The sequence below is a fragment of the Diplotaxodon limnothrissa genome, linkage group LG16 (genome assembly GCF_057381915.1).
Source record: "Diplotaxodon limnothrissa isolate DT_005_m linkage group LG16, D_limnothrissa_male_GT1.1, whole genome shotgun sequence".
Taxonomy (NCBI): Eukaryota; Metazoa; Chordata; class Actinopteri; order Cichliformes; family Cichlidae; genus Diplotaxodon; species Diplotaxodon limnothrissa.
Genome location: NC_140611.1, coordinates 552,541 through 575,293, shown reverse-complemented (window position 1 = coordinate 575,293; position 22,753 = coordinate 552,541). Strand labels below are relative to the sequence as shown.

At 45.2% G+C, this 22,753-nt stretch overlaps 1 protein-coding gene across 1 annotated transcript; it reads right to left on the bottom strand.

The window, feature by feature from the left end:
* Nucleotides 1-14,696: 14,696 nt before the first annotated feature.
* LOC146615534 (uncharacterized) lies at nucleotides 14,697-19,852 on the bottom strand. The gene is made up of 12 exons (XM_085374351.1): nucleotides 19,640-19,852; nucleotides 19,459-19,491; nucleotides 19,273-19,362; nucleotides 18,790-18,861; nucleotides 18,593-18,681; nucleotides 18,378-18,480; nucleotides 18,031-18,133; nucleotides 17,899-17,951; nucleotides 17,713-17,791; nucleotides 15,374-15,870; nucleotides 14,981-15,174; nucleotides 14,697-14,872 (listed from the first exon to the last, which is right to left on the bottom strand). The coding sequence occupies exons 1-12, from the start codon at nucleotides 19,850-19,852 to the stop codon at nucleotides 14,728-14,730; spliced, it is 1,671 nt and encodes a 556-aa protein (XP_085230477.1). The 3' UTR covers nucleotides 14,697-14,727.
* Between the last annotated feature and the right edge of the window lie 2,901 nt (nucleotides 19,853-22,753).

The following is a 22,753-nucleotide window of genomic DNA, read 5'->3' as shown; positions in this document are numbered from 1 at the left end:
GGTGCATTCCTGAACTCTGAACATTCCGGAAATCCGAACATTCCGGAACCTTGGTGCATTCCGGAACTCTGAACATTCCGGAACCTTGGTGCATTCCGGAACTCTGAACATTCCGGAATTCCGAACATTCCGGAACCTTGGTGCATTCCTGAACTCTGAACATTCCGGAACCTTGGTGCATTCCGGAACTCTGAACATTCCGGAACCTTGGTGCATTCCGGAACTCTGAACATTCCGGAATTCCGAACATTCCGGAACCTTGGTGCATTCCGGAACTCTGAACATTCCGGAACCTTGGTGCATTCCGGAACTCTGAACATTCCGGAATTCCGAACATTCCGGAACCTTGGTGCATTCCGGAACTCTGAACATTCCAGAACCTTGGTACATTCCGGAATTCTGAACATTCCCGAACCTTGGTGCATTCCGGAACTCTGAACATTCCGGAACCTTGGTACATTCCGGAATTCCGAACATTCCGGAATTCCGAACATTCCGGAACCTTTGTGCATTCCGGAACCTTGGTGCATTCCGGAACTCTGAACATTCCGGAATTCTGAACATTCCGGAATTCCGAACATTCCGGAACCTTGGTGCATTCCGGAACTCTGAACATTCCGGAATTCCGAACATTCCGGAACCTTGGTGCATTCCGGAATTCCGAACATTCCGGAACCTTGGTACATTCCGGAAATCCGAACATTCCGGAATTCCGAACATTCCGGAACCTTTGTGCATTCCGGAACCTTGGTGCATTCCGGAACTCTGAACATTCCGGAACTCTGAACATTCCGGAATTCCGAACATTCCGGAACCTTGGTGCATTCCGGAACTCTGAACATTCCGGAATTCCGAACATTCCGGAACCTTTGTGCATTCCGGAACCTTGGTGCATTCCGGAACTCTGAACATTCCGGAACTCTGAACATTCCGGAATTCCGAACATTCCGGAACCTTGGTGCATTCCGGAACTCTGAACATTCCGGAATTCCGAACATTCCGGAACCTTGGTGCATTCCTGAACTCTGAACATTCCGGAAATCCGAACATTCCGGAACCTTGGTGCATTCCGGAACTCTGAACATTCCAGAACCTTGGTACATTCCGGAATTCTGAACATTCCCGAACCTTGGTGCATTCCGGAACTCTGAACATTCCGGAACCTTGGTACATTCCGGAATTCCGAACATTCCAGAATTCCGAACATTCCGGAACCTTTGTGCATTCCGGAACCTTGGTGCATTCCGGAACTCTGAACATTCCGGAATTCTGAACATTCCGGAATTCCGAACATTCCGGAACCTTGGTACATTCCGGAATTCCGAACATTCCGGAATTCCGAACATTCCGGAATTCCGAACATTCCGGAACCTTTGTGCATTCCAGAACCTTGGTGCATTCCGGAACTCTGAACATTCCGGAACTCTGAACATTCCGGAACCTTGGTGCATTCCGGAACTCTGAACATTCCGGAATTCCGAACATTCCGGAACTCTGAACATTCCGGAATTCCGAACATTCCGGAACCTTGGTACATTCCGGAATTCCGAACATTCCGGAATTCCGAACATTCCGGAACCTTTGTGCATTCCGGAACCTTGGTGCATTCCGGAACTCTGAACATTCCAGAACCTTGGTACATTCCGGAATTCTGAACATTCCCGAACCTTGGTGCATTCCGGAACTCTGAACATTCCGGAATTCCGAACATTCCGGAACCTTGGTGCATTCCGGAACTCTGAACATTCCGGAACCTTGGTACATTCCGGAATTCCGAACATTCCGGAATTCCGAACATTCCGGAACCTTTGTGCATTCCGGAACCTTGGTGCATTCCGGAACTCTGAACATTCCGGAATTCTGAACATTCCGGAACCTTGGTGCATTCCGGAACTCTGAACATTCCGGAATTCCGAACATTCCGGAACCTTTGTGCATTCCGGAATTCCGAACATTCCGGAACCTTGGTACATTCCGGAATTCCGAACATTCCGGAATTCCGAACATTCCGGAACCTTGGTACATTCCGGAATTCCGAACATTCCGGAATTCCGAACATTCCGGAATTCCGAACATTCCGGAACCTTTGTGCATTCCAGAACCTTGGTGCATTCCGGAACTCTGAACATTCCGGAACTCTGAACATTCCGGAACCTTGGTGCATTCCGGAACTCTGAACATTCCGGAATTCCGAACATTCCGGAACTCTGAACATTCCGGAATTCCGAACATTCCGGAACCTTTGTGCATTCCGGAACCTTGGTGCATTCCGGAACTCTGAACATTCCGGAACTCTGAACATTCCGGAATTCCGAACATTCCGGAACCTTGGTGCATTCCGGAACTCTGAACATTCCGGAATTCCGAACATTCCGGAACCTTGGTGCATTCCGGAACTCTGAACATTCCGGAATTCCGAACATTCCGGAACCTTGGTGCATTCCGGAACTCTGAACATTCCGGAAATCCGAACATTCCGGAACCTTGGTGCATTCCGGAACTCTGAACATTCCGGAACCTTGGTGCATTCCGGAACTCTGAACATTCCGGAATTCCGAACATTCCGGAACCTTGGTGCATTCCGGAATTCTGAACATTCCCGAACCTTGGTGCATTCCGGAACTTTGAACATTCCGGAACCTTGGTACATTCCGGAATTCCGAACATTCCGGAATTCCGAACATTCCGGAACCTTTGTGCATTCCGGAACCTTGGTGCATTCCGGAACTCTGAACATTCCGGAATTCTGAACATTCCGGAATTCCGAACATTCCGGAACCTTGGTGCATTCCGGAACTCTGAACATTCCGGAATTCCGAACATTCCGGAACCTTGGTGCATTCCGGAACTCTGAACATTCCGGAAATCCGAACATTCCGGAACCTTGGTGCATTCCGGAACTCTGAACATTCCGGAATTCCGAACATTCCGGAACCTTGGTACATTCCGGAATTCTGAACATTCCCGAACCTTGGTGCATTCCGGAACTCTGAACATTCCGGAACTCTGAACATTCCGGAATTCCGAACATTCCGGAACCTTGGTGCATTCCGGAACTCTGAACATTCCGGAACCTTGGTACATTCCGGAATTCCGAACATTCCGGAATTCCGAACATTCCGGAACCTTTGTGCATTCCGGAACCTTGGTGCATTCCGGAACTCTGAACATTCCGGAATTCTGAACATTCCGGAACCTTGGTGCATTCCGGAACTCTGAACATTCCGGAATTCCGAACATTCCGGAACCTTGGTGCATTCCGGAACTCTGAACATTCCGGAATTCCGAACATTCCGGAACCTTTGTGCATTCCGGAATTCCGAACATTCCGGAACCTTGGTACATTCCGGAATTCCGAACATTCCGGAATTCCGAACATTCCGGAATTCCGAACATTCCGGAACCTTTGTGCATTCCAGAACCTTGGTGCATTCCGGAACTCTGAACATTCCGGAACTCTGAACATTCCGGAACCTTGGTGCATTCCGGAACTCTGAACATTCCGGAATTCCGAACATTCCGGAACTCTGAACATTCCGGAATTCCGAACATTCCGGAACCTTGGTACATTCCGGAAATCCGAACATTCCGGAATTCCGAACATTCCGGAACCTTTGTGCATTCCGGAACCTTGGTGCATTCCGGAACTCTGAACATTCCGGAACTCTGAACATTCCGGAATTCCGAACATTCCGGAACCTTGGTGCATTCCGGAACTCTGAACATTCCGGAATTCCGAACATTCCGGAACCTTGGTGCATTCCTGAACTCTGAACATTCCGGAAATCCGAACATTCCGGAACCTTGGTGCATTCCGGAACTCTGAACATTCCGGAACCTTGGTGCATTCCGGAACTCTGAACATTCCGGAATTCCGAACATTCCGGAACCTTGGTGCATTCCTGAACTCTGAACATTCCGGAAATCCGAACATTCCGGAACCTTGGTGCATTCCGGAACTCTGAACATTCCGGAACCTTGGTGCATTCCGGAACTCTGAACATTCCGGAATTCCGAACATTCCGGAACCTTGGTGCATTCCGGAACTCTGAACATTCCAGAACCTTGGTACATTCCGGAATTCTGAACATTCCCGAACCTTGGTGCATTCCGGAACTCTGAACATTCCGGAACCTTGGTACATTCCGGAATTCCGAACATTCCGGAATTCCGAACATTCCGGAACCTTTGTGCATTCCGGAACCTTGGTGCATTCCGGAACTCTGAACATTCCGGAATTCTGAACATTCCGGAATTCCGAACATTCCGGAACCTTGGTGCATTCCGGAACTCTGAACATTCCGGAATTCTGAACATTCCGGAACCTTGGTGCATTCCGGAACTCTGAACATTCCGGAATTCCGAACATTCCGGAACCTTGGTGCATTCCGGAACTCTGAACATTCCGGAATTCCGAACATTCCGGAACCTTTGTGCATTCCGGAACCTTGGTGCATTCCGGAACTCTGAACATTCCGGAACTCTGAACATTCCGGAATTCCGAACATTCCGGAACCTTGGTGCATTCCGGAACTCTGAACATTCCGGAATTCCGAACATTCCGGAACCTTGGTGCATTCCTGAACTCTGAACATTCCGGAAATCCGAACATTCCGGAACCTTGGTGCATTCCGGAACTCTGAACATTCCAGAACCTTGGTACATTCCGGAATTCTGAACATTCCCGAACCTTGGTGCATTCCGGAACTCTGAACATTCCGGAACCTTGGTACATTCCGGAATTCCGAACATTCCGGAATTCCGAACATTCCGGAACCTTTGTGCATTCCGGAACCTTGGTGCATTCCGGAACTCTGAACATTCCGGAATTCTGAACATTCCGGAATTCCGAACATTCCGGAACCTTGGTGCATTCCGGAACTCTGAACATTCCGGAATTCCGAACATTCCAGAACCTTGGTACATTCCGGAATTCCGAACATTCCGGAACCTTGGTGCATTCCGGAACTCTGAACATTCCGGAACTCTGAACATTCCGGAACCTTGGTGCATTCCGGAACTCTGAACATTCCGGAATTCCGAACATTCCGGAACCTTGGTGCATTCCGGAACTCTGAACATTCCAGAACCTTGGTACATTCCGGAATTCTGAACATTCCCGAACCTTGGTGCATTCCGGAACTCTGAACATTCCGGAACTCTGAACATTCCGGAATTCCGAACATTCCGGAACCTTGGTGCATTCCGGAACTCTGAACATTCCGGAACCTTGGTACATTCCGGAATTCCGAACATTCCGGAATTCCGAACATTCCGGAACCTTTGTGCATTCCGGAACCTTGGTGCATTCCGGAACTCTGAACATTCCGGAATTCTGAACATTCCGGAACCTTGGTGCATTCCGGAACTCTGAACATTCCGGAATTCCGAACATTCCGGAACCTTGGTGCATTCCGGAACTCTGAACATTCCGGAATTCCGAACATTCCGGAACCTTTGTGCATTCCGGAATTCCGAACATTCCGGAACCTTGGTACATTCCGGAATTCCGAACATTCCGGAATTCCGAACATTCCGGAACCTTGGTACATTCCGGAATTCCGAACATTCCGGAATTCCGAACATTCCGGAATTCCGAACATTCCGGAACCTTTGTGCATTCCAGAACCTTGGTGCATTCCGGAACTCTGAACATTCCGGAACTCTGAACATTCCGGAACCTTGGTGCATTCCGGAACTCTGAACATTCCGGAATTCCGAACATTCCGGAACTCTGAACATTCCGGAATTCCGAACATTCCGGAACCTTGGTACATTCCGGAATTCCGAACATTCCGGAATTCCGAACATTCCGGAACCTTTGTGCATTCCGGAACCTTGGTGCATTCCGGAACTCTGAACATTCCAGAACCTTGGTACATTCCGGAATTCTGAACATTCCCGAACCTTGGTGCATTCCGGAACTCTGAACATTCCGGAACTCTGAACATTCCGGAATTCCGAACATTCCGGAACCTTGGTGCATTCCGGAACTCTGAACATTCCGGAATTCTGAACATTCCGGAACCTTGGTGCATTCCGGAACTCTGAACATTCCGGAATTCCGAACATTCCGGAACCTTGGTGCATTCCGGAACTCTGAACATTCCGGAATTCCGAACATTCCGGAACCTTTGTGCATTCCGGAATTCCGAACATTCCGGAACCTTGGTACATTCCGGAATTCCGAACATTCGGGAATTCCGAACATTCCGGAATTCCGAACATTCCGGAACCTTTGTGCATTCCAGAACCTTGGTGCATTCCGGAACTCTGAACATTCCGGAACTCTGAACATTCCGGAACCTTGGTGCATTCCGGAACTCTGAACATTCCGGAATTCCGAACATTCCGGAACTCTGAACATTCCGGAATTCCGAACATTCCGGAACCTTTGTGCATTCCGGAACCTTGGTGCATTCCGGAACTCTGAACATTCCGGAACTCTGAACATTCCGGAATTCCGAACATTCCGGAACCTTGGTGCATTCCGGAACTCTGAACATTCCGGAATTCCGAACATTCCGGAACCTTGGTGCATTCCTGAACTCTGAACATTCCGGAAATCCGAACATTCCGGAACCTTGGTGCATTCCGGAACTCTGAACATTCCGGAACCTTGGTGCATTCCGGAACTCTGAACATTCCGGAATTCCGAACATTCCGGAACCTTGGTGCATTCCGGAACTCTGAACATTCCGGAATTCCGAACATTCCGGAACCTTTGTGCATTCCGGAACCTTGGTGCATTCCGGAACTCTGAACATTCCGGAACTCTGAACATTCCGGAATTCCGAACATTCCGGAACCTTGGTGCATTCCGGAACTCTGAACATTCCGGAATTCCGAACATTCCGGAACCTTGGTGCATTCCTGAACTCTGAACATTCCGGAAATCCGAACATTCCGGAACCTTGGTGCATTCCGGAACTCTGAACATTCCAGAACCTTGGTACATTCCGGAATTCTGAACATTCCCGAACCTTGGTGCATTCCGGAACTCTGAACATTCCGGAACCTTGGTACATTCCGGAATTCCGAACATTCCGGAATTCCGAACATTCCGGAACCTTTGTGCATTCCGGAACCTTGGTGCATTCCGGAACTCTGAACATTCCGGAATTCTGAACATTCCGGAATTCCGAACATTCCGGAACCTTGGTGCATTCCGGAACCTTGGTGCATTCCGGAACTCTGAACATTCCGGAATTCTGAACATTCCGGAACCTTGGTGCATTCCGGAACTCTGAACATTCCGGAATTCCGAACATTCCGGAACCTTGGTGCATTCCGGAACTCTGAACATTCCGGAATTCCGAACATTCCGGAACCTTTGTGCATTCCGGAATTCCGAACATTCCGGAACCTTGGTACATTCCGGAATTCCGAACATTCCGGAATTCCGAAAATTCCGGAACCTTGGTACATTCCGGAATTCCGAACATTCCGGAATTCCGAACATTCCGGAATTCCGAACATTCCGGAACCTTTGTGCATTCCAGAACCTTGGTGCATTCCGGAACTCTGAACATTCCGGAACTCTGAACATTCCGGAACCTTGGTGCATTCCGGAACTCTGAACATTCCGGAATTCCGAACATTCCGGAACTCTGAACATTCCGGAATTCCGAACATTCCGGAACCTTGGTACATTCCGGAATTCCGAACATTCCGGAATTCCGAACATTCCGGAACCTTTGTGCATTCCGGAACCTTGGTGCATTCCGGAACTCTGAACATTCCAGAACCTTGGTACATTCCGGAATTCTGAACATTCCCGAACCTTGGTGCATTCCGGAACTCTGAACATTCCGGAACTCTGAACATTCCGGAATTCCGAACATTCCGGAACCTTGGTGCATTCCGGAACTCTGAACATTCCGGAACCTTGGTACATTCCGGAATTCCGAACATTCCGGAATTCCGAACATTCCGGAACCTTTGTGCATTCCGGAACCTTGGTGCATTCCGGAACTCTGAACATTCCGGAATTCTGAACATTCCGGAACCTTGGTGCATTCCGGAACTCTGAACATTCCGGAATTCCGAACATTCCGGAACCTTGGTGCATTCCGGAACTCTGAACATTCCGGAATTCCGAACATTCCGGAACCTTTGTGCATTCCGGAATTCCGAACATTCCGGAACCTTGGTACATTCCGGAATTCCGAACATTCCGGAATTCCGAACATTCCGGAATTCCGAACATTCCGGAACCTTTGTGCATTCCAGAACCTTGGTGCATTCCGGAACTCTGAACATTCCGGAACTCTGAACATTCCGGAACCTTGGTGCATTCCGGAACTCTGAACATTCCGGAATTCCGAACATTCCGGAACTCTGAACATTCCGGAATTCCGAACATTCCGGAACCTTGGTACATTCCGGAAATCCGAACATTCCGGAATTCCGAACATTCCGGAACCTTTGTGCATTCCGGAACCTTGGTGCATTCCGGAACTCTGAACATTCCGGAACTCTGAACATTCCGGAATTCCGAACATTCCGGAACCTTGGTGCATTCCGGAACTCTGAACATTCCGGAATTCCGAACATTCCGGAACCTTGGTGCATTCCTGAACTCTGAACATTCCGGAAATCCGAACATTCCGGAACCTTGGTGCATTCCGGAACTCTGAACATTCCGGAACCTTGGTGCATTCCGGAACTCTGAACATTCCGGAATTCCGAACATTCCGGAACCTTGGTGCATTCCGGAACTCTGAACATTCCAGAACCTTGGTACATTCCGGAATTCTGAACATTCCGGAACCTTGGTACATTCCGGAATTCCGAACATTCCGGAATTCCGAACATTCCGGAACCTTTGTGCATTCCGGAACCTTGGTGCATTCCGGAACTCTGAACATTCCGGAATTCTGAACATTCCGGAATTCCGAACATTCCGGAACCTTGGTGCATTCCGGAACTCTGAACATTCCGGAATTCCGAACATTCCGGAACCTTGGTGCATTCCGGAATTCCGAACATTCCGGAACCTTGGTACATTCCGGAAATCCGAACATTCCGGAATTCCGAACATTCCGGAACCTTTGTGCATTCCGGAACCTTGGTGCATTCCGGAACTCTGAACATTCCGGAACTCTTAACATTCCGGAATTCCGAACATTCCGGAACCTTGGTACATTCCGGAATTCCGAACATTCCGGAATTCCGAACATTCCGGAACCTTGGTACATTCCGGAATTCCGAACATTCCGGAATTCCGAACATTCCGGAATTCCGAACATTCCGGAACCTTTGTGCATTCCAGAACCTTGGTGCATTCCGGAACTCTGAACATTCCGGAACTCTGAACATTCCGGAACCTTGGTGCATTCCGGAACTCTGAACATTCCGGAATTCCGAACATTCCGGAACTCTGAACATTCCGGAATTCCGAACATTCCGGAACCTTGGTACATTCCGGAATTCCGAACATTCCAGAACCTTGGTACATTCCGGAATTCTGAACATTCCCGAACCTTGGTGCATTCCGGAACTCTGAACATTCCGGAACTCTGAACACTCCGGAACCTTGGTACATTCCGGAATTCCGAACATTCCGGAATTCCGAACATTCCGGAACCTTTGTGCATTCCGGAACCTTGGTGCATTCCGGAACTCTGAACATTCCGGAATTCTGAACATTCCGGAATTCTGAACATTCCGGAACCTTGGTGCATTCCGGAACTCTGAACATTCCGGAATTCCGAACATTCCGGAACCTTGGTGCATTCCGGAACTCTGAACATTCCGGAATTCCGAACATTCCGGAACCTTGGTGCATTCCGGAACTCTGAACATTCCGGAATTCCGAACATTCCGGAACCTTGGTGCATTCCGGAACTTTGAACATTCCGGAGCTCTGAACATTCCGGAATTCCGAACATTCCGGAACTCTGAACATTCCGGAATTCCGAACATTCTGGAACCTTGGTGCATTCCGGAACTCTGAACATTCCGGAACTCTGAACATTCCGGAATTCCGAACATTCCGGAACCTTGGTGCATTCCGGAACTCTGAACATTCCGGAATTCCGAACATTCCGGAACCTTTGTGCATTCCGGAACTCTGAACATTCCGGAATTCCGAACATTCCGGAACCTTGGTGCATTCCGGAACTCCGAACATTCCGGAACCTTGGTGCATTCCGGAACTCTGAACATTCCGGAACCTTGGTGCATTCCGGAACTCTTAACATTCCGGAACCTTGGTGCATTCCGGAACTCTTAACATTCCGGAACCTTGGTGCATTCCGGAACTCTGAACATTCCGGAACTCTGAACATTCTGGAACCTTTGTGCATTCCGGAACCTTGGTGCATTCCGGAACTCTGAACATTCCAGAACCTTGGTACATTCCGGAATTCCGAACATTCCCGAACCTTGGTGCATTCCGGAACTCTGAACATTCCGGAACCTTTGTGCATTCCGGAATTCCGAACATTCCGGAACCTTGGTACATTCCGGAATTCCGAACATTCCGGAATTCCGAACATTCCGGAACCTTGGTGCATTCCGGAACTCTGAACATTCCGGAACTCTGAACATTCTGGAACCTTTGTGCATTCCGGAACCTTGGTGCATTCCGGAACTCTGAACATTCCAGAACCTTGGTACATTCCGGAATTCCGAACATTCCGGAACTCTGAACATTCCGGAATTCCGAACATTCCGGAACCTTGGTGCATTCCGGAACTCTGAACATTCCGGAATTCCGAACATTCCGGAACCTTTGTGCATTCCGGAATTCCGAACATTCCGGAACCTTGGTACATTCCGGAATTCAGAACATTCCGGAACCTTGGTACATTCCGGAATTCCGAACATTCCGGAATTCCGAACATTCCGGAACCTTTGTGCATTCCGGAACCTTGGTGCATTCCGGAACTCTGAACTTTCCGGAACTCTGAACATTCCGGAATTCCGAACATTCCGGAACCTTGGTGCATTCCGGAACCTTGGTGCATTCCGGAACTCTGAACATTCCGGAAATCCGAACATTCCGGAACCTTGGTGCATTCCGGAACTCTGAACATTCCGGAACCTTGGTGCATTCCGGAACTCTGAACATTCCGGAATTCCGAACATTCCGGAACCTTGGTGCATTCCGGAACTCTGAACATTCCAGAACCTTGGTACATTCCGGAATTCTGAACATTCCCGAACCTTGGTGCATTCCGGAACTCTGAACATTCCGGAACCTTGGTACATTCCGGAATTCCGAACATTCCAGAACCTTTGTGCATTCCGGAACCTTGGTGCATTCCGGAACTCTGAACATTCCGGAATTCTGAACATTCCGGAATTCCGAACATTCCGGAACCTTGGTGCATTCCGGAACTCTGAACATTCCGGAATTCCGAACATTCCGGAACCTTGGTGCATTCCGGAACTCTGAACATTCCGGAATTCCGAACATTCCGGAACCTTGGTGCATTCCGGAACTCTGAACATTCCGGAACTCTGAACATTCCGGAACCTTGGTGCATTCCGGAACTCTGAACATTCCGGAATTCCGAACATTCCGGAACCTTGGTGCATTCCGGAACTCTGAACATTCCAGAACCTTGGTACATTCCGGAATTCTGAACATTCCCGAACCTTGGTGCATTCCGGAACTCTGAACATTCCGGAACTCTGAACATTCCGGAATTCCGAACATTCCGGAACCTTGGTGCATTCCGGAACTCTGAACATTCCGGAACCTTGGTACATTCCGGAATTCCGAACATTCCGGAATTCCGAACATTCCGGAACCTTTGTGCATTCCGGAACCTTGGTGCATTCCGGAACTCTGAACATTCCGGAATTCTGAACATTCCGGAACCTTGGTGCATTCCGGAACTCTGAACATTCCGGAATTCCGAACATTCCGGAACCTTGGTGCATTCCGGAACTCTGAACATTCCGGAATTCCGAACATTCCGGAACCTTTGTGCATTCCGGAATTCCGAACATTCCGGAACCTTGGTACATTCCGGAATTCCGAACATTCCGGAATTCCGAACATTCCGGAATTCCGAACATTCCGGAACCTTTGTGCATTCCAGAACCTTGGTGCATTCCGGAACTCTGAACATTCCGGAACTCTGAACATTCCGGAACCTTGGTGCATTCCGGAACTCTGAACATTCCGGAATTCCGAACATTCCGGAACTCTGAACATTCCGGAATTCCGAACATTCCGGAACCTTGGTACATTCCGGAATTCCGAACATTCCGGAATTCCGAACATTCCGGAACCTTTGTGCATTCCGGAACCTTGGTGCATTCCGGAATTCCGAACATTCCGGAACCTTGGTGCATTCCGGAACTCTGAACATTCCGGAATTCCGAACATTCCGGAACCTTGGTGCATTCCGGAACTCTGAACATTCCGGAAATCCGAACATTCCGGAACCTTGGTGCATTCCGGAACTCTGAACATTCCGGAACCTTGGTGCATTCCGGAATTCTGAACATTCCCGAACCTTGGTGCATTCCGGAACTCTGAACATTCCGGAACCTTGGTACATTCCGGAATTCTGAACATTCCGGAATTCCGAACATTCCGGAACCTTGGTGCATTCCGGAACTCTGAACATTCCGGAATTCCGAACATTCCGGAACCTTGGTGCATTCCGGAACTCTGAACATTCCGGAATTCCGAACATTCCGGAACCTTGGTGCATTCCGGAACTCTGAACATTCCGGAATTCCGAACATTCCGGAACCTTTGTGCATTCCGGAATTCCGAACATTCCGGAACCTTGGTACATTCCGGAATTCCGAACATTCCGGAATTCCGAACATTCCGGAACCTTGGTACATTCCGGAATTCCGAACATTCCGGAATTCCGAACATTCCGGAATTCCGAACATTCCGGAACCTTTGTGCATTCCAGAACCTTGGTGCATTCCGGAACTCTGAACATTCCGGAACTCTGAACATTCCGGAACTCTGAACATTCCGGAACCTTGGTGCATTCCGGAACTCTGAACATTCCGGAATTCCGAACATTCCGGAACTCTGAACATTCCGGAATTCCGAACATTCCGGAACCTTGGTACATTCCGGAATTCCGAACATTCCGGAATTCCGAACATTCCGGAACCTTTGTGCATTCCGGAACCTTGGTGCATTCCGGAACTCTGAACATTCCGGAACTCTGAACATTCCGGAATTCCGAACATTCCGGAACCTTGGTGCATTCCGGAACTCTGAACATTCCGGAATTCCGAACATTCCGGAACCTTGGTGCATTCCGGAACTCTGAACATTCCGGAAATCCGAACATTCCGGAACCTTGGTGCATTCCGGAACTCTGAACATTCTAGAACCTTGGTGCATTCCGGAACTCTGAACATTCTGGAACCTTTGTGCATTCCGGAACCTTGGTGCATTCCGGAACTCTGAACATTCCGGAATTCCGAACATTCCGGAACTCTGAACATTCCGGAATTCCGAACAGCCAGGTTGGAATACACATGGTCTAAAGTCTTGTCTCCTCTGGTGTGGCAGGAGACATGTTGGTGGAATCTGGGGAGGACTGTCTTTAAGTTGGTGTGGTTGAAGTCGCCAGCAACAATAAAAGCAGCCTCGGGGTGTTTATTCTGGTGTTTGTTAATGGCTGCAGAAAGTTCTTTCATGGTGTTTGTTAATGGCTGCAGAAAGTTCTTTCATGGCCAACCTAGCATTAGCGTTGGGGGGGATATACACGGCAGTGAGTATGATAGAAGTGAGTTCTCTGGGGAGGTAATAAGGTCTGCATTTGACCATTAAAAACTCCGCATTAGGTGAGCAGTGACTCTCAGTAGTAGTGGAGTTCATGCACCAAGCATTGTTAATATAAATGCACAAACCTCCACCTCTGGTCTTGCCGGAGTCATCTGCTAGCCTGTCGGCTCGGTGTGTGTGGCGTCCTGCTAACTCGATAGCATTGTCCGGGCAGCTGTTGTTCAACCATGTTTCGGTGAAAAAACATGACATTTGAGTCCATAATCCGTCTGTTGTTAGTGATGGAGAGCCGTATCTCATCCATTTTGTTTGCCAGAGAACGGACATTGGCGAGGAAAATTCTGGGTAAAGGCAGCCGGTGTGGTGTTAGCTTTAGCTTAGCCCGTAGCCCGTAGCCCTCCGCGCCTACCTCGCCTTTGTTTACGATCCCGGCGCCGTCTGCGTGCACTTCCGCCTGGCCAGGGAGAGTGGGCAGCCTCCGGTGTTCTGGAGATCTCTGGGATGAGTCGGAGATCGGCGATAAAACTGTTGGAGTTATGAGTCCATGGAGTTATGGACTATAATAGTCCAAAAGTCCAAATCTTTAATAGAAAAGACAGGCAGAACTCAAACAAACAATAATCCAAACGAGGAGCTTATATACACACTGGAAAGTAAATAATTATAAGTTATTAAATCAGACTAATTAAATACAGTAAAACTAATAAGGGAAGACGAACACACGGGAAATAAAAATGACAACAGTGTAAACATACCAAAACTCAAAATAAAACAGGAAAGCTACTACAAACCAAGTGTGACACAAATACATTCATATTGAAACATATGTGATAATTTTCTTTCTTTGTAGAATTTTTAAGATATGTGTTAGAACAGTCATTATCCTGTTTGGATTAGGAACCAATCATTTTTGCCAAATAGTTAACACAAACTTAGAACAACAATGAACAATTTTCAAGATTCTGATTTACAGAACAAACAAAAGTCACAAAAGGTTTCATTATTTAAGAGACAAGATCAAGTTTTTCACACAGGAATGAAATGACAGAATCCAGTGCAGCGGGGCCAAAGGTGTGTGTCAGCAAACTGAAGGTTGAGGAATCAGTCAGCTCATGTTTAAGGTTGTGTTGGATTTTGAGAAGAGTCTGTCTGTTATTAGAAAGTAAGATTAACAATGTTACACCAATAACCCAAATACGGGGAAATGACAAATAATACCAAAAAAGATACAACTTTCATATTGTTTTACTAACTTACTTTGTCATATCAGCACTTGAATGGTCGATGCCTTTACAGACCATGTCTGTTGTGACATCACAGGCCAATCTTCCGGCAAACCCGAGGGCTAGCTCCCCAGCCTCCTCTTCACTCAGAACACTAAACACTGTTACTTTAGTTTTGGCCTTCTTAGGCCTGTCAAGAATCATTGCGGGCAGTTTGGCTTTACGGACCTAAAAAAGAAAAAGTGCAAACACCAAAAGAGCAGAGAGAGACACACACACACGCACAAAGTTAAATGCTTTTGTTTACATGGTGTAATTGTGTATATGTTGCAGCAAATGCACAATTTCCAGCCACATTGTCACTTCATTGATACGAGTAACCCGGATTTATTTCAGGTGACATCAAAATCACGAAATGTATACCTACCCCAATCAAACCTCTGAAAACATGAACTGACATGTTCTCTGCGTTGATTCTGCGCTTGATCTCGTCTTCTGTTATTGTGTAGGTTTTCTTTTTTGAGCTTGGTACAGATAAGCGACCATGCACTCTGTAAACTGTACTAGTTCCTTCTGAATCAGTTTGGAATTCTGTATCTGCATCGATCCTGTCAACATCAGCAGCAGCAGCATTATCTGTACTCAGACTTGTGCCGTATACTTCTGCTTCTTTTTCTTTGTCTTCAGTCTGTGTACCTTCATCTCTTTCAGTCTGTGTACCTTCATCTCTGACTGTCAGTCTTCCTATCTCACTGTTACTTGTCGGTTTGCTGCAGATGTCCTCTCCCTTAGGAACTTTTCCTTTGTCATTTGCTGCCTGATGCTTTCCCTGATGACATTCTTCACTGGCTACTTCTATTGCTCCTCCTGTATAGCCACCTACTATGCTGCACAACTCCTTTCCCTCTGCTGTGCTGCACTGTGCTGTTACATAAAGAAGAATGATATAAACAGCACTATATCAATTTAATTGTGAAGAGAAATCCCCACAATACGACACAGTTATGTCTAAAATAGTTTTGTGTAAAAACTGGATCTTGAAACGTCCACTTTAATTACACAGTCCTGGTGTGCAAAGGCAAAATTACGAAAAAAATTTTCACTTTAAACATTTTTGGACATTGTTTAGTTACAGTTGTGGTCAAAAGTTTACATACACTTGTAAAGAATAGAATATAATGGCTCTACCGAGTGTCCCGTTATTTCTAAAACTCTGATTTTTCTCTGATAGAGTGATTGGAACAGATACTTCTTTGTCACAAAAAACATTCATGAAGTTTGGTTCTTTAATGACTTTATTATGGGTTAACATAAAAAAGTGATCACATTTGCTGGGTCAAAAATATACATACAGCAACATGAATTAGCAATTTTGGTGACTTAGAAAGTTGTCAGTGAACTGAGCTTCATAGCATGGCCTCTTCACTTCTTGCGAGTGATTATGAGTGACTACAGTTGGTGACTTCTCTTAGGCCAATTAAATAGGGCTCATTGGATACAAACGCCCACAAACGCTACAATGAAAAAGTCAAAGTAGCTCAGCATGGATCTGAAAAAGAGAATTTTTGACTTGAACAAGTCAGGAAAGTCACTTGGGGCCATTTCAAAGCAGCTGCATGTCCCAAGAGCAACAGTGCAAACAATCGTTTGTAAGTATAACGTGCATGGCACTGTTTCATCACTGCCAAGATCAGGAAGAAAACGCAAGCTGCTGCTGAGAGAAAATTGGTCAGGAGGGTGAAGAGTCAACCAAGAATCACCAAAAAGCAGATGTGCCAAGAATTAGAAGCTGCTGAAACACAGGTGTCATTGTCCACAGTCAAACGTGTTTTGCATCTCCATGGACTGAGAGGCTGCTGTGCAAGAAGGAAGCCCTTGCTCCAAAAGCGGCACCTTAAGGCTCAACTGAAGTTTGCTGCTGATCACATGGACAAAGATAAGACCTTCTGGAGGAAAGTTCTGTGGTCAGACAAAACAAAAATCGAGCTTTTTGGCCACAATGCCCAGCAATATGTTTGGAGGAGAAAAGGTGAGGCCTTCAACCCCAAGAACACCGTGCCTACAATCAAGCATGGTGGTGGGAGTATTATGCTGTGGGGCTGTTTTGCTGCCAATGGAACTGGTGATTTACAGAGAGTAAATGGGATAATGAAGAAGGAGGATTACCTTCACATTCTTCAACATAACCTAAAATCATCAGCACGAAGGTTGGGTCTTGGGCGCAGTTGGGTGTTCCAACAGGACAATGACCCCAAACACACATCAAAAGTGGTAAAGGAATGGCTAAATCAGGCTAGAATAAGGGTTTTAGAATGGCCTTCCCAAAGTCCTGACTTAAACCCCATTGAAAACATGTGGACAATGCTGAAGAAACAAGTCCATGTCAGAAAGCCATCAAATTTGACTGAACTGCACCAATTCTGTCAAGAGGAGTGGTCAAAGATTCAACCAGAAGCTTGTGGATGGCTACCAAAAGCGCCTAATTGAAGTGAAAATGGCTAAGGGACATGTAACCAAATATTAGCACTGCTGTATGTATATTTTTGACCCAGCAGATGTGATCACTTTTTTCTGTTAACCCATAATAAAGTCATTAAAGAACCAAACTTCATGAATGTTTTTTGTGACAAAGAAGTATCTGTTCCAATCACTCTATCAGAGAAAAATCAGAGTTTTAGAAATAACGGGACACTCGGTAGAGCCATTATATTCTATTCTTTACAAGTGTATGTAAACTTTTGACCACAACTGTATATTGTGACTTACTCTCACAGAAGATACAGATGCCACAAACAGACTTTGAACAACGCATGTGCTTGTATGCACCACATTTCTGGCACTGCACCTGTGAATTAAAAAAAAAAAAAGAAGAAGAAATAAACAAACAAAAAACAAATGAACAAAGTCCATTATATAAACAATCTATATGGCTAAGGACATGTCATAGTGTACCCGGTCTTTGGCTGCAATCACACACCAGCACTGACTGCACTTCCTAGTTCGTTCTGCAAAATATAATTTGTTTAAGTACAAGTTACATTTTCCAATGTTAGAGAAAAAGAAGGCGGCTAATTTTATCTTTACCTATTGAGGAAAATAAGTAGTGGCAAAGTCGGGACCTGAGCTTTGTGATTTCAGTGTTGTACTCCTCCACTTGTGTTTTACCGTCAATGAGAGATTGGGGAAACTAATAATTGACGAAGAAGAAAAAAAAAAAGAACAAAAAGAATTAGATTAACAAAGAAATGGGGTTTTTTTTACACCCCCCGAGAAAAAAAAAATAGAGCAACCAAAGCCAAAGCATTACTGCTGAAATGGTTCAATCTACAACAAAAATTGAGATTTTACCATCCTGCCTCTAAGGCTTTAAAAACTGAATAGACAAAAATGTAAACATTACTTATATAGGTTAAAGCTATAGTTTTCAGTACCATTATGACATGCACTCCACATGAGTTCCCATCCTGTTGATGTGGGTGGCTCACATGTGACAAAGTCCACTCTCCAGTGCAGCCTCTTGCTGAAGCAAATGAGCTGAGAGATCGCAGTTATTACAAATAAAAAGCATATAGAGAAATCAATAACCACGTTCGGTAATGATTTCAATTAAATTAAATATGTTATGTTAAATATGTTAATTAATTACCTCCAGTTTTTCAACACCGCACTTTTTCTGACCTCCGACTCGCCAAATGAATTCATATAGGCTATGGTCCTCTTGGGTATGTCACAAAACTGTTTTGTAAAAAGATGGATATGGTAGGCTTGGGCCGTGAGCTTTCCTAATGAGGGACACTGAAAAGTATCATGCACTAGAGAGAGTGCAAAATCTGTGCAACTTACAAACAAGGTCCAGTGGCTGCCGTTTTCCAGACAGGCTCCAATCAGTTTCTCATACATCTGAAAGATGTTTTTCTGGAAATAAAAATAATGTGACAAGTATGTTTTTCTGTCAAGAATGACACTGCAAAACTGCGAAAGCTTGTCAGGTGAGACTTGTAATTAATTCTGCAGATACACAAACATATAGAAAGTGTCATTTTTTGTTTACATTAATTAAGTTCTATAGTGTGTACGAAACAAATCAAGACCACAGACTCAACACGCACCACTCAATTTTTGGTTTTCTTTATCAGTTGGCCAAGACAGAAATGTTTTAATCTGTGTGCATTGCTTTTGAGCAAGTCTTTACACAGAAAAGGTTTCAGAAAGGTATTTTTCAGGTTCTTCTGACAAGGCTTCAATTTTGGAAAATGCTGTTTGTTTATAGTGGCAACTTATAAACCCTTTGTGATAAGAACATAGTTACCACAGTCCAAGTCATACCTTCAAAAAGTATGCACTTTGTGCTCTTGTGGACCCATCCAAAATTTTTCCAGTGATTTGGCTTGGTATTGGATAAATGTGAGGGAAATTCTATAAAAATAACATAAATACACTTATGTTTTCAAATACATTACAAAAAACGTAAACATGCTATGTCATTATGATCAAACAAGCTTTTCAACATACCTCACACTGCAAATAGATTAGGCCATCTATTACCTTATAAAACAAATAAATAAATACATATAAATAAAAACAGAACTAAGGAATACGATTCATTAAGTAAATTGTACAATAAAGTGTATTTAAAGCAGAATTTAACATTAGTTTTATGACAACATAAAAGGATTTTTATGTCAAGAGGTACCTCATCTGAAATGTTTGTCTGGTCAAACAGGGATTTCAAACTTGAAATACCAATAGAGTTTGGTCCAGCTACTCCCACAAGGTAATCTGTGAGAAAGCATATGCTGTAGTCAACAGATATCATTTTCTTTTTGCATGCTGCAACCATCATCCATTTCAGTCTTCTAGGAGCTTTGTCTGGTTGTAGTTCTTTTTTCTCCTCCTCTCCCCTCATCTATGAATTAAATTGTTTTCTGACCTTCCTTCCCAATGGGATGTTTAAGCAATATATGTATGGTCAGAAGGGGGTGAAATTTTCATTGCAGTTGTACGTGTAACATTGCATGTGATAATAAAAGGCTTGATTGGTTGATTATTCAACATGAGTTGACATTTACCTGACATTGTGAAGGAGTCACAGTTTCTGTAAGGGTGTAAGAACATAACATGTGGATTTGTTACACTTCTTTTTCACAAGTTAATAACAATCAATAATTTTCATTCCATTATTAACAAGCTATCACACGATGTCCCAGGGACAACATCTACACGATGTCCCTGGGACAACATCTACACGATGTCCCTGGGACAACATTTACACTTTGTCCCAGGGACAACATTTACGCGATGTCCCAGGGACAACATTTACGCGATGTCCCTGGACAAATTTGTAAATATCTGGATTACTGTTAATCTCCATAGAATCAAGAACTCATGTCAAGTTTCACAGCTATGGACCAGTTAATTATGTTTCCAGGTGATAGTTTGATTCATAGATTCAGCACACAACCATAAGTCTAGGCCTTTTAGTCCAGATTCTCTTCACTTATGTTTGTAAAATGATCAGGGAAGCTAGTGCAATTTTGCCTGACCCAACCCCCGGGCCACGAAACACCCAAAAAGTTGGGGAACGCTGGTCTAGAGAACACTGGTTAGCTAATGCTGTCGTCAAGTAGCCTATCGCTAGCAAACAAACAGTAAGCCAAGTGAGGAACATATGTATAATGCTTACCGTAACACTGGTTAGCTAATGCTGTCGTCAAGTAGTCTATCACTAGCAAACAAACAGCAAGCCAAGTGAGGAACATATGTATAATGCTTACCGTTTATTAAAGAAAAGTATTCTAAATTGACTTCAAATTCGGCGGACAGGCGAATTGACTTCAAATTCGGCGGACAGGCGGCGGTTTCTCGCTTCTTCACTTGTATTTCGAAATACTCGAAGGCGGGTATTTCGAAGTCGCAAAGGAATGACGTCACAAGAAGGTGATTGGTCACCTGCAATGTTGAAACTGGAACAACATTAATTATGATGATGTGGGAACAATGCTGACACGAGGATATCAGATCGTCCTTTTGACACAACACCAGCTAACTGACAAGACTTAGTTAAAAGCTAATATTATGGTTGAATATTATTGCACCTAACCTTGGGCTCCAGTATTCTGAAATCCCCACTTCCCCTCTGATAAACCACATGATTATGTAACAAATATGTCAGCTTAGAAGAAGAACAGAGGACAGTTTATTCAGGGTGTGACAGCACTTTACCACCTGTGGCCAACATATCATACAAATTTCTGGACTGGAGCACGTACATCCTTAAAAACTCCAGGACTTCATCACAGCCTCTCTCACATCTGCTTCACATGTGTAGTTTACAGGAAACTTAAATAACACTGGCTGAATATGTTTGTAGCAGGATAAAATTAGGGTCCCTTATATGAATGGGATTTAAACAGGGAGAAAGAAGAAAATGTTGGCATCAGTTCCAACATTTCACTTAATTGAGACTCACTTGTGTTTAACCTTGGAATATGTGAACAGATTACTTATTGAGTCCTTTCTCAGTCCATGGGTTGTAAAACCGCAACATCCTCCATCCGTAGTAAGAGAAAGCGTCTGTGGCAATAACCAAAATGTCTCCATACAGCCTTCGTGAATAAGAAAATGGGTGGCCAGGAATTTTTTTTTTAATTTTTAAATTGTATAGAGCTAAATATGAAACGTGTCTGTGAGTCCTTCAGTCCAAATACTCGAGGTCGAGAAGAATATACAGCAGCCGCTGATCCCTCAATGGCACCAGTAAGACGGCAGGACAGCAGGGCCTCTTCCTCAGCAGAAAAGTCTCCTCCACTGCTAGCAGGAGAATGACACATGAGTATTTTAAAGGTACTGCGTGTACAGATATCACCGTTGGCTCACACAAGCTTGCTCTGACACAGCTACAGACCTTGGCTGTGTCCCAATCCAGCGACCGCACGCTCCTGAGTACACATTTTGAGACCTATTACTTCACAGCGACACGACGGCTGTCCCAATCCGAAGTGTACTCCAAATGTGCCATCGATTTCCCCAAATTTGAAGTGTGGTCCGGTGTACACTTCATGGTCCCATATATCCCACAATTCATAGCGCGGTGGTGGGTGTGGATAATTTTCCCGAAAAATACGGCAGAGGGCAGAAGCGGAGCGGCCGAAGAGTAAACTTTCAAAAGTAAGTTTACTGTATATGATGTCACTTATTTATGTGCCAATGTTTAATAATGAAGAGCATTGAAACATTGCTGTTGGCCACATGTCGGCAAAGATATGTGACATTAGGGATGTTTGTACTAACTTGGTTTTAAAGCCTTTAAAATATACGCCGTTCAATAGTCGACCTTAATCTTACAGAGAATGTGATGATTTTGTGGATAATTAAAGTCAGTCATATATCCACAAACACAACAAGCTGAAAGTCAGTGATGCTGCTCGGTTTGCAGTCCTGAACATCACGGCACAAGCAGGATCCACTGCACTGTTAATGTTAGCTATGTTATATTGCTGCCTCGGTGGTGTCGAGCCAAACGGACTTTAACGTGTGTTTGAACGAGCTGACGGTTCACTCGTTAAGCTGAAAGAAAGATGCGTCAATCACAGGAGTCACACATGTGTCCACTGTACCATCTGGGAACTCTTCTTGTTTAGCACTCGTAATAACACAAACACTAAATCCTGCTTCTCTGGTGCTGTTGTGTAGCAGTGTGTACACCTGAGACTGTCACCTGTCTGTCTGTCCTGCACTCTCTCTCTGTTTCTTTCTCTCTGATTGTGGAATAAAAGTATGAACATGTGTTTATAAGTTACACTTTTGT